Source organism: Nesoenas mayeri (assembly GCF_963082525.1).
Source record: "Nesoenas mayeri genome assembly, chromosome: 20".
NCBI classification, from domain to species: domain Eukaryota; kingdom Metazoa; phylum Chordata; class Aves; order Columbiformes; family Columbidae; genus Nesoenas; species Nesoenas mayeri.
Window position 1 is genome coordinate 870,149 of NC_137569.1, and position 19,780 is coordinate 889,928.

At 50.4% G+C, this 19,780-nt stretch overlaps 2 protein-coding genes across 2 annotated transcripts in view; one reads left to right on the forward strand and one right to left on the reverse strand.

The window, feature by feature from the left end:
• Positions 1–1,669: 1,669 nt before the first annotated feature.
• Positions 1,670–9,940, reverse strand: WSB1 (WD repeat and SOCS box containing 1). Its single transcript, XM_080357111.1, has 9 exons — positions 9,656–9,940; positions 8,793–8,961; positions 7,592–7,860; positions 6,731–6,862; positions 6,236–6,336; positions 3,908–4,080; positions 3,518–3,631; positions 3,295–3,402; positions 1,670–2,798 (listed from the first exon to the last, which is right to left on the reverse strand). Exons 1-9 carry the CDS (start codon positions 9,693–9,695, stop codon positions 2,639–2,641), a joined length of 1,266 nt encoding a protein of 421 aa, XP_080213237.1. The 5' UTR covers positions 9,696–9,940; the 3' UTR covers positions 1,670–2,638.
• A 7,369-nt stretch (positions 9,941–17,309) lies between these two features.
• NF1 (neurofibromin 1) overlaps positions 17,310–19,780 on the forward strand; it is a 68,855-nt gene continuing 66,384 nt past the window's right edge. Inside the window, exon 1 of the mRNA XM_080356787.1 lies at positions 17,310–17,524. Within this exon, the coding sequence (XP_080212913.1) occupies positions 17,465–17,524 (60 nt within the window). The 5' untranslated portion in view covers positions 17,310–17,464. The remainder of the gene's footprint in view (positions 17,525–19,780) is intronic.

The following is a 19,780-nucleotide window of genomic DNA, read 5'->3' on the forward strand; positions in this document are numbered from 1 at the left end:
TTCTTCTGCTTCTGTCAGGAAGTTCTGCAAGCTGCCGCGTCATCCCTTTTTCCTGTTCGTTGTCTCTGCCGCGTCCCCGTGTTTGCAGCAGCGGGAGGCGGCGTGGTCGCGTGCTGCAGAGCCAGCTCTGCCTCGCTGCTGGAGCGGAGCGCGCTGCGCAACAGGGCGTGAGAGGGCTTGTAGATGTTAACTGCACTCAGCACAGAAGTACTCGTCATGCAGAATGTGTTTCTAGATGGCTGTGAACAGATCTAAGCCCAGTTGTGCTCAGCCCAGCAGAACAGCACAGCAACACCAAGGTGCTGCTTGGCTCGGTTTCTTCTTTGTGAGCTGTTTTAGCTAGGCCAGGTGTGCACCGTTTCCTGGCAAGCCGGGTTTTACCTCCCGAGCGGGTCCGGTCCCTTGTTCTGTAGTGCTCCCTGGAGAGAGGAAAGCTGGCTGATGGTGTTTGGGAACAGCGCTCAGGGAGATCTTCCTGGACAGGCGTCCTGGGGGTCTGGGCCGCGCTCCCTGGAGATCGCTTGCTGGCTCTTGCCAGTTGTCTCTCTGCTTTTGTTTATGTGTAAATAAAATAAGTTAAACTGAAAATAGACTGAAATGCCACATTACTTCTCTGTCAGTGAAGCTGACATGCAGGTTTTGCCCCTTGACAACGCTGCAGCGATAGACAGGGAGCAGCAGGGCTATTTGTAGTTGTTTCAGCCGTACTCTGAATTCTTTCTGCCTTCTCAGACTTTTTGTAGTTCACCCGAGGACCGAAGGACAGGATCAGAAAACACACCTGCAGGGAGACCACGTTGCTGGAGGAAAAGTGCCTTTGCAGTTCCAAGGCATTCTGAGCTCTTAAAATGCTAAAGGCGTGCCTGAGAATGAAATAATTTCTTTCCTTGTATTTATTTTACATAGTGGTGTAGCTGGTGGAAGGTAGGAAGGGATTAAGATGCATTACTTGATCAAACAGGGTTGAGTGGAATGTCCCATTTTTGACAGTTGTGCATCTTCCTTCCCCACTGATTTCAGTCCGGGATTTGCCACGTGGCGAGTTTGTGTCAATGCAGAAGGAGTTTAAAAAGGTTGTAATGCCGTGTGTCATAATCACCAGACACGTTTAACTGCCTGGACATGTCTGGATCGGGCCGTGATGGTTCAGCCCCCGGCCTTGGCCCCGCCGCAGTCCTGCTGACCCCGAGCAGCGGCTCCGTGCTGCGCGCCCGTCCCGTGCCCGTCGCCCACCGGGAGCGCGGTTAATGTGTAACCAGCTGCTGGCCCTGGCAGGAAAAGAATGTGGGTCTGCTGTTTGCAAGTTGCAAAATCCCTACCTGCTCCATCCCCCAAATTATGTAATACTTGCTATGACAAGGGGGCTTACAAAACAGTGCTCTGCAGATGGAGCAAAGCACTGCAGTCAGGGTACGCGCTGTTACCGGCTGCGGCCACCGCAGCTCCCACCGCTCACGTCTTACACTCTGCTCGCGCAGGGAACACTCGCATCTCAGAGACTTGTGCCCTCTGTCTGCCTACGGGGTCTGAAGATCTTGCTGGAGCTCCCCACAGTCAGTGTCCCCAAGATTCGTGTGCTGTGCCCTGAACAGGACAACGGCACTGAGTCCTGCAGCAGCACAGTCGCACTAGGGCGGCTGCACACACAAAGTGTCGCTGAATCACCAGATGCGGTATCAGAAGTTTTTATACAAGTTTTTAATAAAAAAAATTCAACAAAAAATATATATATAATCAGGCATTTTATGCAATGCATACATTCTTTATATCTGCAGGTACAGATAAATAACAGAAGGCAAAACCAAGTATTTTGCTTATCTTTGGCCATTAACCAATAATCAACCCCAAAGAGATATTATAGGGTTAAAGAATAATAAACTGAGTCTGTAAATTTCTCTCATTACAGACAAAGTATCAGGCAATAATACAGTAGTTAGATTTTTAGAAATGTAAGGAAATAGTTCTTTAACGCTGCCCAATACTGAAATTCACCTGGTTTGCTGCTATGAACTCGAGCCTTCCCTTAGCTGACCGTTCTGGTTTGCATCAGATCCGCTGCGGCCCTCACCCTAACCCGCTTCCCTACAGCACACGCTGCCTGAAACACCAACCGAACCTCTCTGTGGAATAAACTCGCAGGAATTCTCATCTGCGCATCAGTTTCCTGAACCCCAACCGATGTACGTCCATACAGAGCAGTTCAGCTTCCTTAAGCCAACACTGTTTCTCGCTCAGTGTCCCACAGTAACAGCTATCCTTCCACCTCACAGCACAGACGCATCTGACGGCTCTACCAAAGCAATATATACATGATACACATTACAAATCATAAAAGCAGTTTTTAAAGGTACACTGATAACATGTAGCAGCTTAAGTCTATATATGTACATGTTTTCACAGTTATACTTTAGAAAATTGAGAACACCAGGAATACTTCTACCGTGTTTTCTATAAATATTACAAATTTACCTGTCAGGCATTTTGACAAAGTAGTATTTAGGTTATCGCTTTAAATAGCTCTTGAAAACCTGTAGAGTTTTAAGCTTAGAGGCTGTACAGTTTGAGAACTCTTGCATGTGTTCAGCCGGTGTCAGCAGCTGGGCCACTGCCAGTTGTGTTGGGTTGGCTGGTTTTCAATTCAGATCTGGTAACAAAGGAACTCCACCACTTTGGATGGGATGGGCAAGTTCTTGACTTGGCTGGTGGGCATCACTCTTCGAATTGCCATGCGACACAGGTGCTGGAGGCTGGAAACTTGTCTTGGAGTTGCCCAAAAGAACACGCTGCCATCCTGTGTCCTGCACACAGAAAACACAGATCCCCATGAGAATGACCCCACCGGGCTGATGTCAGCTTAGCCCAGGCACCCCCAGCCGCTGCCGGTGATGGGAACGTGCTCGGCTCTGCCTGCTGCTCGGCTCTGCCCACCCCGGGCTCTGCCCTCAGGCTGCAGCAGCGCAGGGAGAACTGCTGACTGTGTGTGAACAGGCTGGAGCAGACCTGCCAGCTACGGAGCGAACACCCTGCACACAACCGCCCTCGCTTATCTAATGGTCTCTTTCCAACCCACATGTTAGTGGGTCTGTCTTTTATTTATTCTCAAAGATAAGAAATCAGTTTATCAGCTTCTTGATTTTCCTGCTATTCCAGGCATATTTAAACAAATAGTACCCAAAGTAAAACCATCTAATTGCAAATCACAGCTGAAGACTTTTAGAACACTTAGTCACCGTTTTCAACCTTTTGGGTTGCCTTAACGTTTTAGGAAAACAAGCCAACAAGCCGTATACTTGCCCTGCAGCTAGAACACTGCCATCAGTAGAAAAGGTACAGCAGAGCCCGTTGTTCAGAGGTGCAACTTGGACAGGATATTCTTCATCAATTCTCCAGAATCTTACCATTCTGAAAAGGGAAGACCAGCAGAAGTAATTTGTCAGCTAAAACAGAAAAGCTGAGTTGGTATTCAGTTCCCGTCCATGGAAGGAGAGTTGCCCAGCAAGCCTGTGCTCGTACTCACTTGTCGTCAGCCAGGCTGGCGATGTGCAGCCCATCGTGACTGAAGGACACGGACCGGACCCAGCGGTCGTTGGCACCTCCAGCGAAGATGGGAGTCGGGGCGGGGAACAGGTGCCTGCAGACAGAGATGCGGTCGCTGCACACGCTGGCAGCTGCGCAGCCTTTCCTGCGGCCACCACTAGCACAGCTGAGCGAGAACCGCTCACCGAGCATGCAGCGATGCCGTGGGAGCGGCAACCGAACTACAGCTACTTTCTTGTAGTCCTGAGCACTTCAGCTTTGGAGATGCTTGCATGAATGCACATTAAAATAGCAGCGCTTTCAATGCTTTCTCAGATAGAAAATAATCTCCACCGCTCTCCCGCTTTCCCGTTTTGCCTGCTTTACTTACCCAAATTCCATAAGAATAACTCCAGTATGTGGATCCCAGACATAGACTCGAGTATCATAAGATGCAGTAGCCAGTAAAGCTCCATCAGGAGAAAACTCACAAGCTACAACATCATTGTGATGTCCTTCGAGTTTCCGAATCATGGAGTATTTATCCATATCCCAAAGAAAAACCTGCAATTAAAGAAGCTAATGTTATAGCTCTGCTCAGCGTGCAATGAAGCACTTACTTTTTCTTTTTAAAGTATAGCTGCTAGTCTTATTTAGGATTATATTAAAATCAGGCATTATGAATTACTACAATTAAGAAATATGCTCAGTGTCGTACTCAGATTAAAATCAATTTTAAAAAAAATAATTGAAGCAGACATGCAAGTTCTAACTCAAGTTTGTTAAATGTTATTAACAAAATAAGCCAAAATATAAGATAAAGGCAACACAATTTAACCATGTAGCTTACTGAAGTTCACATATTACAGAACTATTTTAATAAAATATGCAGAAATAAATAGGGTTAAAGTCTACAGTCGCCTCTTTTCAGTAACTACCAAAATTTGAAGAAATATACAGACAGAGAACGTAAGGTTAACATATTGTTACTCCAGTGGCATCCCTTTGAGTTTAAGATCACTTGTTTACAATTGGCTTGGATCACCAACGTCAGCCTAGGAAGAGAAACAGATACTGCAAGCACAAGGAATTTTCACAGCCAAAAGTTATGTCTCTGGCAAAACAACAGGGAAGTCTAACCACATTATCAGACACAATTTATGCATTTTAAATCAAGTAAACAGTGAAAAAGACATTAACATTACAATTTACCCAGCTAATTGCATATAGTATTATAAAAATCGCTAAAAGATTATAGTATTCTGGGATTTTACATGCATGTACATTATATATAATCAAAACAAAGACTGTGCAGAATTACTTAATAGGTGCGATCCTTGCACTACAGCATAGTTTTATAGCAAATCTAAGGCTTCAGCATAAGGTTTGTCCCTAACAGAGCTCATTAGGGTCCTTGATTTTTTCCCCCGGCCCCGTTTTACTGCACAGATTAAATACTGACGTCTTGGATACATTTATGTGTTTGACCAAGGCAAACACGGCCTCGGTGCCTCACGTATGTCCTAGAGCCGAACCACTTTACAACTGGTTATAAACGTGCTGCCCAGTTTCTCTAAGGGGACCCCAACAGTCCATAAAACCAAACAGTTAAGTTTTAGGAGTCAGTGCATTTCACTGCTGCGAAAATTATTTAAAAAAAAAAAAAAGAAAAAGAAAAAAAAAGACAGAAAGAAAGCTGAAAGTGGACATCAACCAGCACCTGCGTACGTACAGGACACCCTGCAGCCCAATGCAAGGGTACTCGGTCCTACGGCAAAGGTCGGCCCCAGCGCGGTAGCCGGAGATGCCACTCTCTGCCCCGCTAACACCACGGGGGTGCCAGCTTAACCTCAATCACACCAATATTGCTGCCACCACCTGGGACAGGGAAAGCAAGAAGCTTATGGAAAACACACAGCCTCAAGACATCAATGTACACATCTACATCTGCTCTAGTTACAGAAAAGACACAACCCAGACCTCAGCTGTTCTCTATCAGCCTGCACTGCACATTTCAGGTACAAAATGCATTGGAACAGCCTCGGATCTAAAGCAGTGGCCAGTGATGGATTGTGCTTTTACTCAGCATTACTGGGCCTCATTCAGCCACCTCCAGAGCCCAGGGACTGGACTGAATCCCCCTAGTGCTGCAGTGTCAGGAAGAGCAGCTCATGGCATCCGTGCTTTACCTGCACTGCTTTCAGTTCTCTAGCAGGGCATGAGAATACGGATAAAACAAAACCCGCGTGCTGTTCTTCGTCTAGATCTCTTAGACACGAGTGCCATTTGTATTAGAAAACACGCAGAAAGGTTTTTGCTCAGTGGGGGACACCATGACTGGCTCAGACTTTGAAAAGTCCCTTTCAGTGAGCAGGAAATAGAAAGGATAAAATCAATAACAAAATAGTTCTATGCATTAATCCAAGTAACTTCTAATACTGGAAGCTTTAGACTTGTTTGGATTTACACTATGAACACGTGCAGATGCGTGGAACTCTTTCTCAAGAACACTCACAGTTTCCTCAACTAAAAGCAGTGCAAGTTCCATTCATAAATCAGTGTCTCAACGCACCATCTGCTAGTTTAATTTCATGCACTTTTACGTCATCATCAAACATTAGAAGTTCATTACACCGAGCACAAGCTTAATGTTACTCAGATTTAAAATGATTATGCACACAATCCAGCAGCTGTAACGAACAGGAACTCTGACACATACTGCTTTACTGGCTCCAACGGAACAGAGGACAGAAGAGTCTGGAGAGAATGCGCAACCGTACACCCAGTTCTGATGTCCTCTCAACACCTTCATCATGTTTCCTAAAAACAAAGACATTCCTTTAAGAACTGATGAAATATTACAAGTTCAAATTGAAAAGCTTTTCCAAATTAGTTCTTCCTTTATAAAATGTGATATGATTTTTCCAGACAACATCGTGCAGAGTCATTCTCCGCAGAATTAAAAATTCTGTCACAGCCATTAAACCGTATGTCCCTGTTCAAAAATGTCACTTCATGCGCTCTTTTTAACTTAACCTGATACCAGCTTATACCTTTAGGGTACGAGTAGGTAGTGGATTTCAAGAGAGCATGTAAAGTGACTAAGAGAAAGGAATTATTTTTTAAGAGATCCTGACCTAAACTACTTTATAGCAATAAAAAAGGAGAGGAAGTGCCTGTTCGTGGTGTGCACCAGAGCAGGTGCCATGCGTACCGTCATCTTTCAGGTCCCACACGCGCAGTGTTTTGTCTCTGGACGCAGACACTAAAATCAAGCTGCCATCTGGGGCAAAGGTTAAATCTCTAACAACTTCGGTATGGTCCATCAGGTTAAGGAGGAGTTTTCCTGTGACACAAATACACCACAATTTAAAATGAAGGATGGTACTTTTATTCAGATCAAATGCTTTCTGTATCAAGAGGCAGTTTCCTGAAAATCTAGTAAATCTGTACACTAAAAGCACGTGCCTTAGAAATAAGGCAGGACTTGTCTCTTGATAGACATCTCTGCGCTGAGCTTAAATTGATATGGTAATGACAAATTATTCACTAGTCATTAGCTGCACTTTTTGAAAGCTGAGTTCTCTCCCGGCCCAGCTGTGCTGCAGATACACGGACATCCCCTCATTCCAGATCAGTCTCTTATCAGCTGAACAATTATTTACTCAACAAACAAAACACAAAGGCCCTCATGAGCATAATCCCTCCCCATACTCAAGAACAGCGAGCAACTTCGTGTTTTTGAAGTTTCCTTTGTTTGAAAGTCTATTAAAGCTACAGTCCAGTAGAAGACTGGAGAGTAAACAACCAATATAGGCAAAGCGAATCGCACACTTAGCCATTTTGCAGCAACAAGGCTTCATCTTCCCCCACTTAAATCTCAAAGCACGACCTGCCTCTGTTCCTTCCTCCAGCAGTATTTGAACGTTTCTAGTTGCAGTTCATGCTCTTTCTTTAGATTATTTCATTTGTATTTGAGGCTCGATTCCCCATCAAAATTCTGTAAGCAATTTATTCAGTGTATGAATGATGTTCCAAGTACCAGCGAGGTGCTGGTTCCGCTCCCAGCTCCTACCTGTGTACGCATCCCATATCTTGATGCGCCCGTTGTTCAGGCCTGTTGCGAGCAGCAGCTGGTCTTGCCCAAATTTGAAGCGGTGCCATTCTATATTGACACAGCGGCTCTGCTTCTCGGGCACCGAGGACCCGAACGCCAGGCTCCACACAATGTCACCGCAGTCTATGATATGCTCACACGGCTTGTTCTTCTGCGCCCCATCACTGTTCTGCCTTGGAAGTCTTGTACTGACAGAATTTGCAACATTCTTTGTGCCGTGCAGCAAGCTGGAAAACAAACAACCCAAAAGAACAGCATAAAGTCTCCTGGAAAACAGACGGAACAAAAAGGTCTTTGAGATGTAACGACATGTGTGAGTTGCCCTCATGTACACTTTGGAGGCCCGTAATTAAGCATTTTTACTTTCCAATTATAAACCCAGCTTTTTCGTATAACTTTCAAAAATTATTAGCACCTGGGAACCTTCTTATGCAACACCACTAATACTTTTGTAGATGTTTTTACCACTGTAGAGAGCAATATATTAACCCACTGAGAAAAACTACATTTTTAGAGACTGTGCTAAATGTCGTGGAAGTTCCTGCAATTCACGTACAGGTGCGGAGCAGCGGGAAGAGGTCCCGAGGCCGGCGTGACAACCAGTCACCTCAGCCAGGAGGAGGAGGAGGAGGAGGGAGCATGAGGAGGAGGCGGGATTTGCTGGGAGGGGAAGTGTAACCAGCGACACGGGTGCAAGTGCTGGTGAGCAACTTCATCAAAATGCAACTTGTGTGGGAAACCAAAACGTGTCTCTGGAACTTCACCTGCGTTCTAAAGGGAATGATAAGGAGAGAGGTTCGCCTAAATTCAATCCTAAAACGTAAAACGAAACCGCTTTCTGACAGGAAATGTACAAGTCCAGATCTGCCCCAGTCTCTACATTTCCTTTTCATTCTAACTTCCCCGTATTTCAGAGCATCTGAACCAATTATTAAATCACTCCTCCATACCCCATGGGAGGCTGCAATATAGTTGTTTCTCTCACTGGCCACGGAAGAAGGAATAAAACAACAGCTGCTACTTTGTAAAATTAGATTTTTCCCAAAGACATCAAAGCCTAAAAAGCCAGTTCATGCATTTTAATCTATTAAAAGTTATCTCCTCTTTTGAAACCCGTAAGTTTTTCAGGTGAATTCAAATGCACATGGTTTTCTCTTACAAGTGATTGAGGCACTGAGCCCAGGGGACCAGCTTCACTATGCGATGCCCTTGAGACCACGCGAAGTACGATCCATCGGGGGCGAACGCCACAGTCCAGTTCTCACGTCCACACTTCTTGTCGAAAGGAGCAGTGGGGGCCAGGAGCTCTCCTACCGTGCGGGGCCGCGCTGGGAACAGAACGGAGCCAGCCCACGTGAAACACGGCACGCCGTACAGCGTTACAACGAACCAGGCCTTATGTTAACTGTTTTGCTTCTATTTCCTGACATTTAAAGTAACTGGGGAAGGGGTCTTATTGTCATCATATAACTGATAAAAGACAGCTCAGCTACAAAAGATTTGCGTAAAGAGAAACAGCTTAGGGTTAAAATGTCCGGTGGCATGTAATATAGTATCTTGAGATCAGAGGCAGAACTCAAATAAATTAAAAATGTACTGAAACCAGATATTAAATTATTCTAACTATAGCTCTAGAGACAGCAGTAGAACTATGCTCCAGCTTGACCTAATAACTTACTGTTTAGCAAATAAGATGTTGTAGGGTTTGTTTTTTTTACTTTCAAATAAAAATGTGAGAGCACTTGACACCCAAATGCAGTTTCAGGGGATTCTGCCCATTAATGGCAGCGGCAGCCGCGGGGCCTCTCCGGCCGGGGCACCGGGGCGGGCTGGCCGGGGCTCCCCGGGCTGCTCCGCGCGCGCAGCCCGGCCCGGGGCGGGCACGGCGGGCACGGGGGGCACCCGCGTCCGGCACCCGCGTCCGGCCCCGCCGCTCCCGCCCCGCCGAACCGGCCCCGCTCCGGGCCGGCGGAACCGAGCCCCCTGCCCCCGCCCCGCTCCCCCGCCGCGCCCGCCCCTCACCGATGAGCTTCTCGTTGACAGTCGGGGGAAAGCTGGCCATCGACGGGGCCGCCCTTCGGACCGGCTGGAGCTGACAGGAGCCGAGCGACCGCCGCTGCCCGGAGACGCAGGGACTGGCACAAAATGGCGGCGCGGGGTGTAGCGCGGGCTGAGGGGCGGGCGGGACGCGCCGCCTTCCCTCGCTCCTCCCGCGCCTGGCGGGGCCGCGCTCCGCGGGAGCCCGGCTGCTCCCGGCCCTTCCTCCGCCCGTTCCCTTCCTCCGCCCGTTCCCTTCCTGCGGCCGTTCCCTTGCTCCGGCCGTTCCCTTCCTCCGCCCGTTCCCTTCCTCCGCCCCGCCGCGCTCTCGGCCTTCGTGTGATGCTCGTCCCGTGGCCTCGTCCCCGACCCGCACGCCCCGTTCACAGCCGGCGCTGCCGCGTCCGGCCGGGCACCCCCGGCTCCCGCACGCTGGGTCCCCCCTGCCCCGGGGAGCAAAGCGCTGTGTTCCTAGAGAGGCTCAGAGACACGGGCGGATAAGTGAACGCGGGCTGTGAAATGAGCTCTGGGTGGCCGTGCCGTGCTGTGTGCAGGCAGCGCGGTGCAGCGCGGTGCAGCGCGGTGCAGCGCGGTGCAGCGCGGTGCAGCGCGGTGCAGCGCGGTGCAGCGCGGTGCAGCGCGGGGCCCAGGCTGCGCGTCAGCAGCACCTGCCAATCCCATCTGTACCAAAAGACGAGTCCCACTTTAACCGTGCTAAGGGGCTAAATCTGCAGCGACCTGGCTCCCTAAACATGGGGTTAGAAGTACAGAGAAGAACCATAGTGACTCCCCCAATATGGCAATTAAAAGGCTTTTATAGCTGCTGGTGTGAGGATGTGCTGATGAGGTTGTGTCGATAAACTGCAGAGACCTCGAATGGGATAAGAAACGTTCTTGCGTTGCCTGAGTGCCCAGCCAGCAGCAGTTGGCCCTCCCGCCGCAGTGAGTTAGAGGTCGTCTCCATTATCTTTTAATCCAGGTTGTGACATCCATGGGCCTACAAGACAACACGTAAAGCAGAAGGTACGTGAAGGCTTACATGACTGTTGTGGAACGTGCGTAGGACGCTGACGTGTGCGCTTGATTTCATCTTCTCTAACCAGGGGCTGGAAAACTCTTGGGAGTTTCCTACTCTCTGATGTTTCTTCCTAAACATGTATAGTTCAGCATCTAAATCCAGCAGCCCATGTTATGATAAAGTTTTGGATTTACTGTTGAAGTTAATGGACTTGTCCATAAACAACTTGGAGAAAGAGACCCTTTGGCCACCTCATTCTCTGTGTGATTTTGTATTAACGTCTGTGTGTTCTCCTATCCCCTTCCTCTTTCTTTCTCCTTTTGCATATCTAAGTTCTGCCCCTCTTCCTGACCAGATGACTCTTCCTTGCTCTCTCTTTGGACTTCAGAAAAGCACATAGCAGGATAATTAACTACAGATAATAACTACAATTTCATTCGAAAGCAGTGGCCTGGCTGGCAGAGGCGCTGGAATAGCTGTATGCGTTGGCTGTTCAGCTGCAGCAACGTCCAGAAATCCCCTTATGTAAGCAAGGCCAGTGAAGCATTCTTTAAACCATGTAGTGAGACAATGCCAAAGAGCAGAAAGAAGTTCTGAATACCCTTGGTGGTCCAAACACTAGCATGGATTAATGCTGGTTTGTATAAACTCTCTTAGCACGTTGTAGCACTAATTTGTCACAGTCCTGTTCCTGCTCCGTCCATCTCTGCTGCCTGCAGATGGAAAAGCCCTCAGCACTATCTTCACTTAATCCCTCAACAGCTTCTTATAACCAGGCAGATTTGTAGCAGCGAATATTGCGAAATGCTGCTCTGGAGTTACTCACGAGTTGGGAATGTTCGAACGTCTCCTCGCTGAGCTGACTCACTGTGCAGGATTCCTGCTGCGGGTCTGAGCCTCCGGCACTGGGTGCTGTTTGCGGGGACCCACACTGAGTTACGCGGATTTGCAGACGTGTTACCACGTTGCTGGCTTCCTTGCTATTTATTTTTTTTTAAAGAAGCGAAGTACTTGGCAATTTATTATTCTTTAAGTCTGTATGGTGTTTCTTCCTTAGTTTCCTTTCTTCTCATAAATGTAATAGATTTGAGGGCCAGAGGAGATTATGAGCTCATTAGTCTGGTCTTTGTATAACAGAGGAATATCGTTTAATTTAATGCACCTTCAAACAGTGACGATTTCCAGCAGTTACACTGTTGTTCAGCCTTTACAACACTGGGGTCTTGAACCTGGAAGCGGATCTGTGCAATAGCCCATGCAGCTTGGTGCTTCGGCTGTCATTAAAAATTACGCTATTTATAGTCTACGCTGTTAATAATTCACGAGCTCCTGTTTGTTCTGAGTCGCCTCCTCGGGATGTAGAAAGTTCAGCAGGAGTCTGTGGTGGCAAAAGAGGTGAGAGGAAAACACCGAATGGAAGAAAGAGAGGGCAAAGAGGATTGAAGAGAAAAGGGACCACAGCGAAGATAACGTGAGCAGCAGAGATGTGAGAGAGAAGGTGCCGTCAGCGTCCCCTGGGGCCGCAACGAGCTGGGGCTCTAATGAGCTTTAATGGGCTGGTAGGGGCGGTGAGGGGAAGGTGCCTGGCGCTCAGCATGCGCCATCATCGTGCTTAAGAGGAAAAAATGTAAAGAAGGATGGATTATTGACCAGTAACAAAGGCCTGACTCAAACAAAAAGGTATTTTCAAAAGCACTGGGAGCTGTGTGTAGCTTATTCACTGTTGCTTACCATGAAAATTAGAATTAGCTTTCTGTAGATGGTCATAAATTGATGGACATCAGGTGCCTAAGGGTTAACGTGTCAAGGTCTGCTAGAAGAGCACGCTCTGGAAACGTTGCACAGATGGAATGTCAGACACAGGCTACAGTAATTTTTTTCTCTGAATTCTTTCAGTCTCTTTGGGATTTTATAGTTTTTGGAGCACATCTGTGGGTATAATGAACAGAGCAGATGGCTCAGTGTGTGCGGTGAATCCAGCGCTTTTGTGGCCAGTGGCTGCACTGGAATGGGCAGACGGAGGCTGGGGTTCAGTGCTTTCGTTCGAAGCCTTTCCCCCTCTGTGGGCCAGCTGAAATGCTTTCTTCTCCACGGTGCAGTGCAAAGTGTTCCCGAGCTGTTTTGTATTCCTTTGGCTTCAATTCCCTCTCTCTGCTCTGTAATTACATCTGATTATTTACAATGGCGCAAGACACCAAGTCTCTCATTATAACCAGGCTTAGAACCATTTTTCTAATTGGCTCATTCAAATCAGAGAGGACACAAGGCCTTGTGGCCGAAGCACAGGATGTGGAATCAGGAGGGTGAGCTTCTCTTCCTAACAATGTCTGTAAATTCAATTTATAGAAAAGGAAATTGAGTTTAATAGGAAAAATGAAAGGCATGGCCTACCTAGTTATATCTCTCTTGAAGTCACAGATTGTACAGAAAATGCCTAATAAATAAGCCTTGACAGTAGCGATAGGCTCCCACCAAAGCTCAGCAGGGTTTGAGGGGAGCATAACTTTTTGTCAGATGTCATTCTGGTGACGGGGGAGTGAGATGTATGTGCTGGGACCTATCCCTATAGGGGCCCGCCGCGCTGGCTCCTCGAGGGCTCTGCCAGGGCGCTGGTCACTGGCGTTTTGAAGGCTGCAGGGTGCACAGCTCCGCTGTGAGGCGACGAACCGCCACGCGGACACCTGCTCATGCCCGATTTCTTCCTGTGCGGCTCCTAATCTTTAAACTGCAATTAGGATCTCTTCCATGCTGGTGTGATAAAGCCTCCTGTCTCACGAGACAGCTCAATCAGTGCCTTTTGGTCTAGACTTGAAGGTTGTGCCACCATGGCTGTGTCAAGAAAGGGTGTATTTTTTAAATTTTAATTAGATCAATGTGCCAGTGCCGGTTCTCATGAAGATACAGCCGCGCGGCTGCGCAAGTGCACAGGACTGCATGGGATTTTTGCTTTTCAGAACAGAAACAGAATTGTACACCAGTGCACCTATTTATGTATATGGAAGGAAAGGATGAAGTCTGTGATTCTGCCGGTCTAACAGGGCAGAACATTTCCAGTGCAGTTCCGTTAGCGGATTAAGGTGGGGGAAGCTCATGTGCTTCGCAGGTGGGACCTTGTCTCTCCCTTCCCTGGCGGAGCCGCCGCTGCAGAAGCCCCCGCTCATTCCGCTCCCGTAGGACGCCCGAGCTTCAGTGACATGGAGAACGGACCGTTTCTTTGTATCAGATCAAATATCACGGATTAAACTCCTGGTGTTTTGCATCCAAATGAGATTTCTACTGGAACAGAAATATTTGCATTTAGAAGTTGATTGTGTGAAACAATGCGCTACTGTTGTAATTATCCTTTGCTGATTAGACTTTCCAGGATAAAGTTCCTGTGTGAATATTTAGTATAAAATCTCTAATTTCTCCGAAGTATAGTCCTCCATTCAGTGATGACTGTTGATCTAGTCGGATCATTTGCTTTGCTCTGCTCATGTTTGACAGATCGATTGCAGCCCGGGAGGAGCTGGGAGGCAGAGAACACAAAAGAGAATCCGTGGCTTCATCTATTAGAAAAAGCTTCTTCACATTTTGAAATGTATCCAGCCTGTTACAGGTGAGTCAGCGAGATGGCAAGAATGCAAAGAATACAAAACCACCGCTCATTTATCGGACAGAAAGAAGCACGGGCTGTTTTCCCCTCTAGTTATTAACACGAAGAGTGCAAATGTGAGGGATTTTGGTGGCCTCTCCTGCCCTCTAATGGGCGAAGCTGCCGGAGCAGCATCCCCTGCGCGCCGGGGGTGCGGGGTCACTGCGCTGGGGGCTCTGACCCAGACCGGGGGTGCGGGGTCACTGCACTGGGGGCCCTGACCCAGACCGGGGGTGCGGGGTCACTGCGCTGGGGGCCCTGACCCAGACCGGGGGTGCGGGGTCACTGCGCTGGGGGCTCTGATTCAGACCGGGGGGTGCACGAGCAGTGAGGTGCTGGGGAACACGAGCAGTGAGGTGCTGGGGAACACGAGCAGTGAGATGCTGGGGAACACGAGCAGTGAGGTGCTGGGGAACACGAGCAGTGGGGTGCTGGGGAACACGAGCAGTGAGGTGCTGGGGAACACGAGCAGTGGGGTGCTGGGGAACACGAGCAGTGAGGTGCTGGGGAACACGAGCAGTGGGGTGCTGGGGAACACGAGCAGTGAGGTGCTGGGGAACACGAGCAGTGGGGTGCTGGGGAACACGAGCAGTGAGGTGCTGGGGAACACGAGCAGTGAGGTGCTGGGGAACACGAGCAGCTGTGGGTGCTGAGCGCAGTGAAGCGCCTGCTCCCGCGGGCTCTGGCTCAGACGCCGCGCGGCAGAGCCCGGAGGACGGACCCGGCCCATCCTGCTCTCCAGAGCTCAGTGACGGTTCTGGTGCGAGGGCAGCGCTGGGGAGAACAAGGGGTGTTCTGAGCGGCTGTGACACACACGACGCTGCGCTGGGCCCGGGCGGCCGCACGCTGTGTGCACAGACGCGGGGGTTCAGGGACCCGCGCCATTCGCCACCCAGCTCAGCTGAGAGTTTGGTAATTAACCACATACAGCCACATATCATGTAGTACGAGTACGTACAACGGATGCACTAGAAGTCTTTTCTAGGACTTTAGACAACATTTAGCTTTAAAAATCTTTCCGAAGCACATTCACGCTGCCCCTTGTAATGCGCTCTAATGCAGAGGGATCAATAGCCTCTGCACCACAGCAAATGGATAATACAAAATTCAGTGCACTTAACAGCCCAACATTAGTCTTTGCAGTTTGTATAAATCAGAATGCTTTTTGCATTTCCTGAAAGGTACCACAAGTGGTACGGACAGAAACCTCCTATTTATTCTTCAACCGCTTAGTTGTTTTTTCTTAAATAAAATATTTGCAATTTATTTTCATGGTTTTATAAGACATGTGCCTCTTAAAATATTTGCTGAGAAGCGAGTTCCTGAGTTTGTTGCTAGGGTGAAAGGGAGTTGTTCATAGTGTAAATCCGAATTGCAGGACTTGCAGTGTTTGTTATTTACAGGGACGGAATATACACTGCAGAATAGATTTCATGTTGCTATTGCTGGTAAGAACAACGTGTTCTGGGAACACGAGGGTGCCCGGGCCAGGGCCCCTGCCCGGTGCAGTAACAAAGTCCCTTTTCTTCTGCACTTCTTCCCTGCGCATTTGTCAGCTTCAAATCCTGTGCTCAGCTCTTTCCTCGGGTTGCATCTTTGTTTAAATTGCCGGAATTTTCCCGTGACTCTGCGGGAAAGGACGCGGGTTTGTGCTCCTGTCCACCCGCGTGGAAAACAAATGGACGTTCCCCAAGGAAACGGGTGTTAGTGATCGCGGATCCTGCTGCTGAGTCACAGACCGAAGCGCTGCCGGGGTGCTGGGGACACTTTGTGCGCAATATGTTGTGTGTTTTCAGTTACTGCTGGATCTCTGCGGAGAAGCCTCCAGATGTAGCAGAAGCCATTCAATAAACTCATTTATTAAACTAATTTATTAAAGAACTTTTTTTTAATTCAAAAGGTAAAATACAGCTCTACCTTCCAGTCGGTGTGTGGCACCGGCCCTGCAGGTAGCACAAAACCTCAGGAGTTACCGCAGCTATTGCATGGCTTCAGTCCACAGCTATTGCGTGGCTTCAGTCCGCAGCTATTGCATGGGTTCAGTCCGCAGCTATTGCATGGGTTCAGTCCGCAGCTATTGCATGGGCTCAGCCCGCAGCTATTGCATGGGTTCAGTCCGCAGCTATTGCATGGGCTCAGCCCGCAGCTATTGCATGGGTTCAGCCCGCAGCTATTGCATGGGCTCAGCCTGCAGCTATTGCCTGGGTTCAGCCCGCAGCTATTGCATGGGCTCAGCCCGCAGCTATTGCATGGGCTCAGTCTGCAGCTATTGCATGGGCTCAGCCCGCAGCTATTGCATGGGTTCAGTCCGCAGCTATTGCATGGGCTCAGCCCGCAGCTATTGCATGGGTTCAGCCCGCAGCTATTGCATGGGCTCAGCCTGCAGCTATTGCCTGGGTTCAGCCCGCAGCTATTGCATGGGCTCAGCCCGCAGCTATTGCATGGGCTCAGTCTGCAGCTATTGCACGGGCTCAGCCCGCAGCTATTGCATGGCTTCAGTCCGCAGCTATTGCATGGCTTCAGTCCGCAGCTATTGCATGGGTTCAGTCCGCAGCTATTGCATGGGTTCAGTCCGCAGCTATTGCATGGGTTCAGTCCGCAGCTATTGCATGGGCTCAGTCCGCAGCTATTACATGGGTTCTGTCAGCAGCTATTGCATGGGTTCTGTCCGCACCGTCGCGGCGCTCCGCGGAACCCGCGGGCAACGCCAAGCCCCGCCCCCCAGGCCCCACCCCTCAGGCTCCGCCCCTCGCGCCCCGCCCCGCCGACGGCGCACGCGCAAAGGCCCCGCCTCCCGCCATGCCCCTGGCGGCGCAGACGCAGACGCGGCGCGGGCGGGGCAGGCAGCGCAGGCGCGGCGTGGCCCCGCCCCCGGCCGCGCAGGCGCGCTGCGTCCCCGGCGCCGCCGCTGGTGTGTCGGCGCTCCCCCTGGCGCGGCGGGCGCGGCGCTGCGCTCGGCGGGCGGGGGCGGCCGCGCTCCCTTCCGGTGTGGTGTCATGGCGGGCCCTGCGCGCTGATGGCTGCGGGCAGCTGAGGGCCCCGGGGCGCGCCAGGGATACGGAGCCGCTCCCTCTGCCGGCGCCTCTCCTGCCGCCCGCCCTGCGGGGATCCGCCCCCCTCCCTGGCCGGGCCGGCGGGGGACATGGCGGCGCACAAGCCGGTGGAGTGGGTGCAGGCCGTGGTGAACCGCTTCGATGAGCAGGTAGCGGGGGCAGCCGGCGGTGGGGCCGGGGCCGGCGGCGGCGCGGGGCGGGCCGGGCGGGGGAGGCCGCCCCGGGCGGCGGGGGGAGCGCTGCCGCCCGCCTCTGGCCGCGCCGGGGCCGCGGCTGCTGGGCCGCATTGCCCGGCCCGGCGGGGCCGCTCAGCCCCGGCCGGCGGCGGCTCCAGGGCCGCGGTGCTGGGCAGGCCGGGGCGGGGCCGCTGCTGCCCGCCGGGCCGGTGGCCGCTCTAGCCGCGCCGCCGCTGCCCCGCGCTCCTGTGGGTGCCGGGGCCGCCCTGCGCCCGCCCGCTCGGGGCGGTGGGTCTGCTGCGCAGGGAGCGGGGTGGTGTGCCTGTGCTCCCCGCCTCTCCCAAAAGTGTGTTTGCTTTTCCTAGACATTCCTGTGAAATTTACTTACTCACTTTACATCATCGCGTTCACCAGAAAGGAGGTGAAGCCTCAGGAGTGAGTGTGAGGACTGCGTGGAACTGCTCGGTCCATCCTGCCCTGCTCCCCGTGCCGTAACGGTGGATGTCAGTGTGGAACCTCATCCACATCACTGGGGCACGGTGCTGTGGGGCGAAGAGACATTTTTAGCCAGTCATGTTATAGTGACTGATATTTGCTTCCCTTTATAAAAGGAGTTTGGAGATGAGTTTTCTGAATGGAAGGAGGAGGGATTTGTTGGCCTTTGACTTTGTGTTTCACTGGTCCACGTGCAGAAACCGCTTGCTGGGGTTGGGTGGTGTGAGTGTCTCAGCGGGACTGGGCTCGGTGCGTGGGGTCCGTTCCGCTCCCAGGGCCGAGCTGGGTGCGTGGGGTCCGTTCCGCTCCCAGGGCCGAGCTGGGTGCGTGGGGTCCGTTCCGCTCCCAGGGCCGAGCTGGGTGCGTGGGGTCCGTTCCGCTCCCAGGGCCGAGCTGGGTGCGTGGGGTCCGTTCCGCTCCCAGGGCCGAGCTGGGTGCGTGGGGTCCGTTCCGCTCCCAGGGCCGAGCTGGGTGCGTGGGGTCTGTTCCGCTCCCAGGTGCGTTCCTGGCGGGGGCCTTTGTGCACACAGGACACAGCTCTGGGACCCGCTCGGTGTCGTGTCTATCAAAACATTAACCTGGTTCTGTAGACTGAGTTTTGTTCACCTGCCTCATAGTCGTATGTCCCTCTCAGTGATGTTTGGGAAAGACCATGGCCTGGTTGAATAGAAACAAACTATTCCTTTTTACATTAAAGCTGCTTGAAATGAAGTTTGTTTAAAAAAGGAAAATATAAGACTTTGTCTTTCAACATTAAAATGATGCAGATTTTTCCAATACATTTTAGGCGTATTTGCATAGTTAACTTATTCCCCCCCCTTATCTTGAGTCATAGATCATTTTTTCCATAAGCTGAAGAAGCATGGTACTGATTATGCTCCCAATAATGCGAGAAAATGCTGCTCTGTGTAGTGGTGTTAAAAGGCCCTCGGCTTTGTCCTTTGCTCTGTTGTGTATGTGTGGAGCTGGGCTTGCCAACAGCTGGTAGGAGTTAAGAACTTTAACTTTTTAAATAGAATTATTTTTCCATGCGTTTTCCGGGATAATAACAGAAGGTGTATGGGAGGGATCCCCTGCCGGTGGGAAGAAACCTGTTCTGATTATGGGGCTGCAAAAATACTGAAGTTGCAGGGATGAGATACGTCAATTGTGGTATTGACTGTTCTGGTCATAGTGTAGCTTGGGTGATAGGTGCTATTTACAACATTTGGAAGAGTTTATTGAGTATTTTTGTTTAACCAGTGCATTTTTTAGTTCAATACTGTATCATCAAGTGGATGAAGCAGTAAAGCAAGGAGGAGACATCAATTTCTACTTTTCTGTGAGAAGTTTTCTCTCTCATTGATCAATTTCAGCTTGGGGGTCTCAGTTTTGTTTCTTTGCTTCTAATACATCATTTCGTGGGCCTCTCCTGCTCTGCCGGTGCTGGGCCCGGTGCAGAGGGGGCTGTTGTTGAGCACCCGGCTCCAGGCTCCCGTGGCACCGTCGCCGCTCGCTGCCTGGTCCGTCAGTGGACTGTTTATGTGCTGCTTGCAACTCTTTGCATTTGTGTCATTAGTTGGGTGGTTATTAACTCATCTCCTTGTTACATTCCAGGCCGCTCATTTGAGCATCAAGTTCACACTTCCTAAAGCAGTACTGAGCTGACGCAGGTGGTTGCGGCGGTGCTGGTGTGTTTTGGAGAGAATGCTGATATGTATTGAAAACAGGCAAAATCACTGCGAAGCAGTCTAC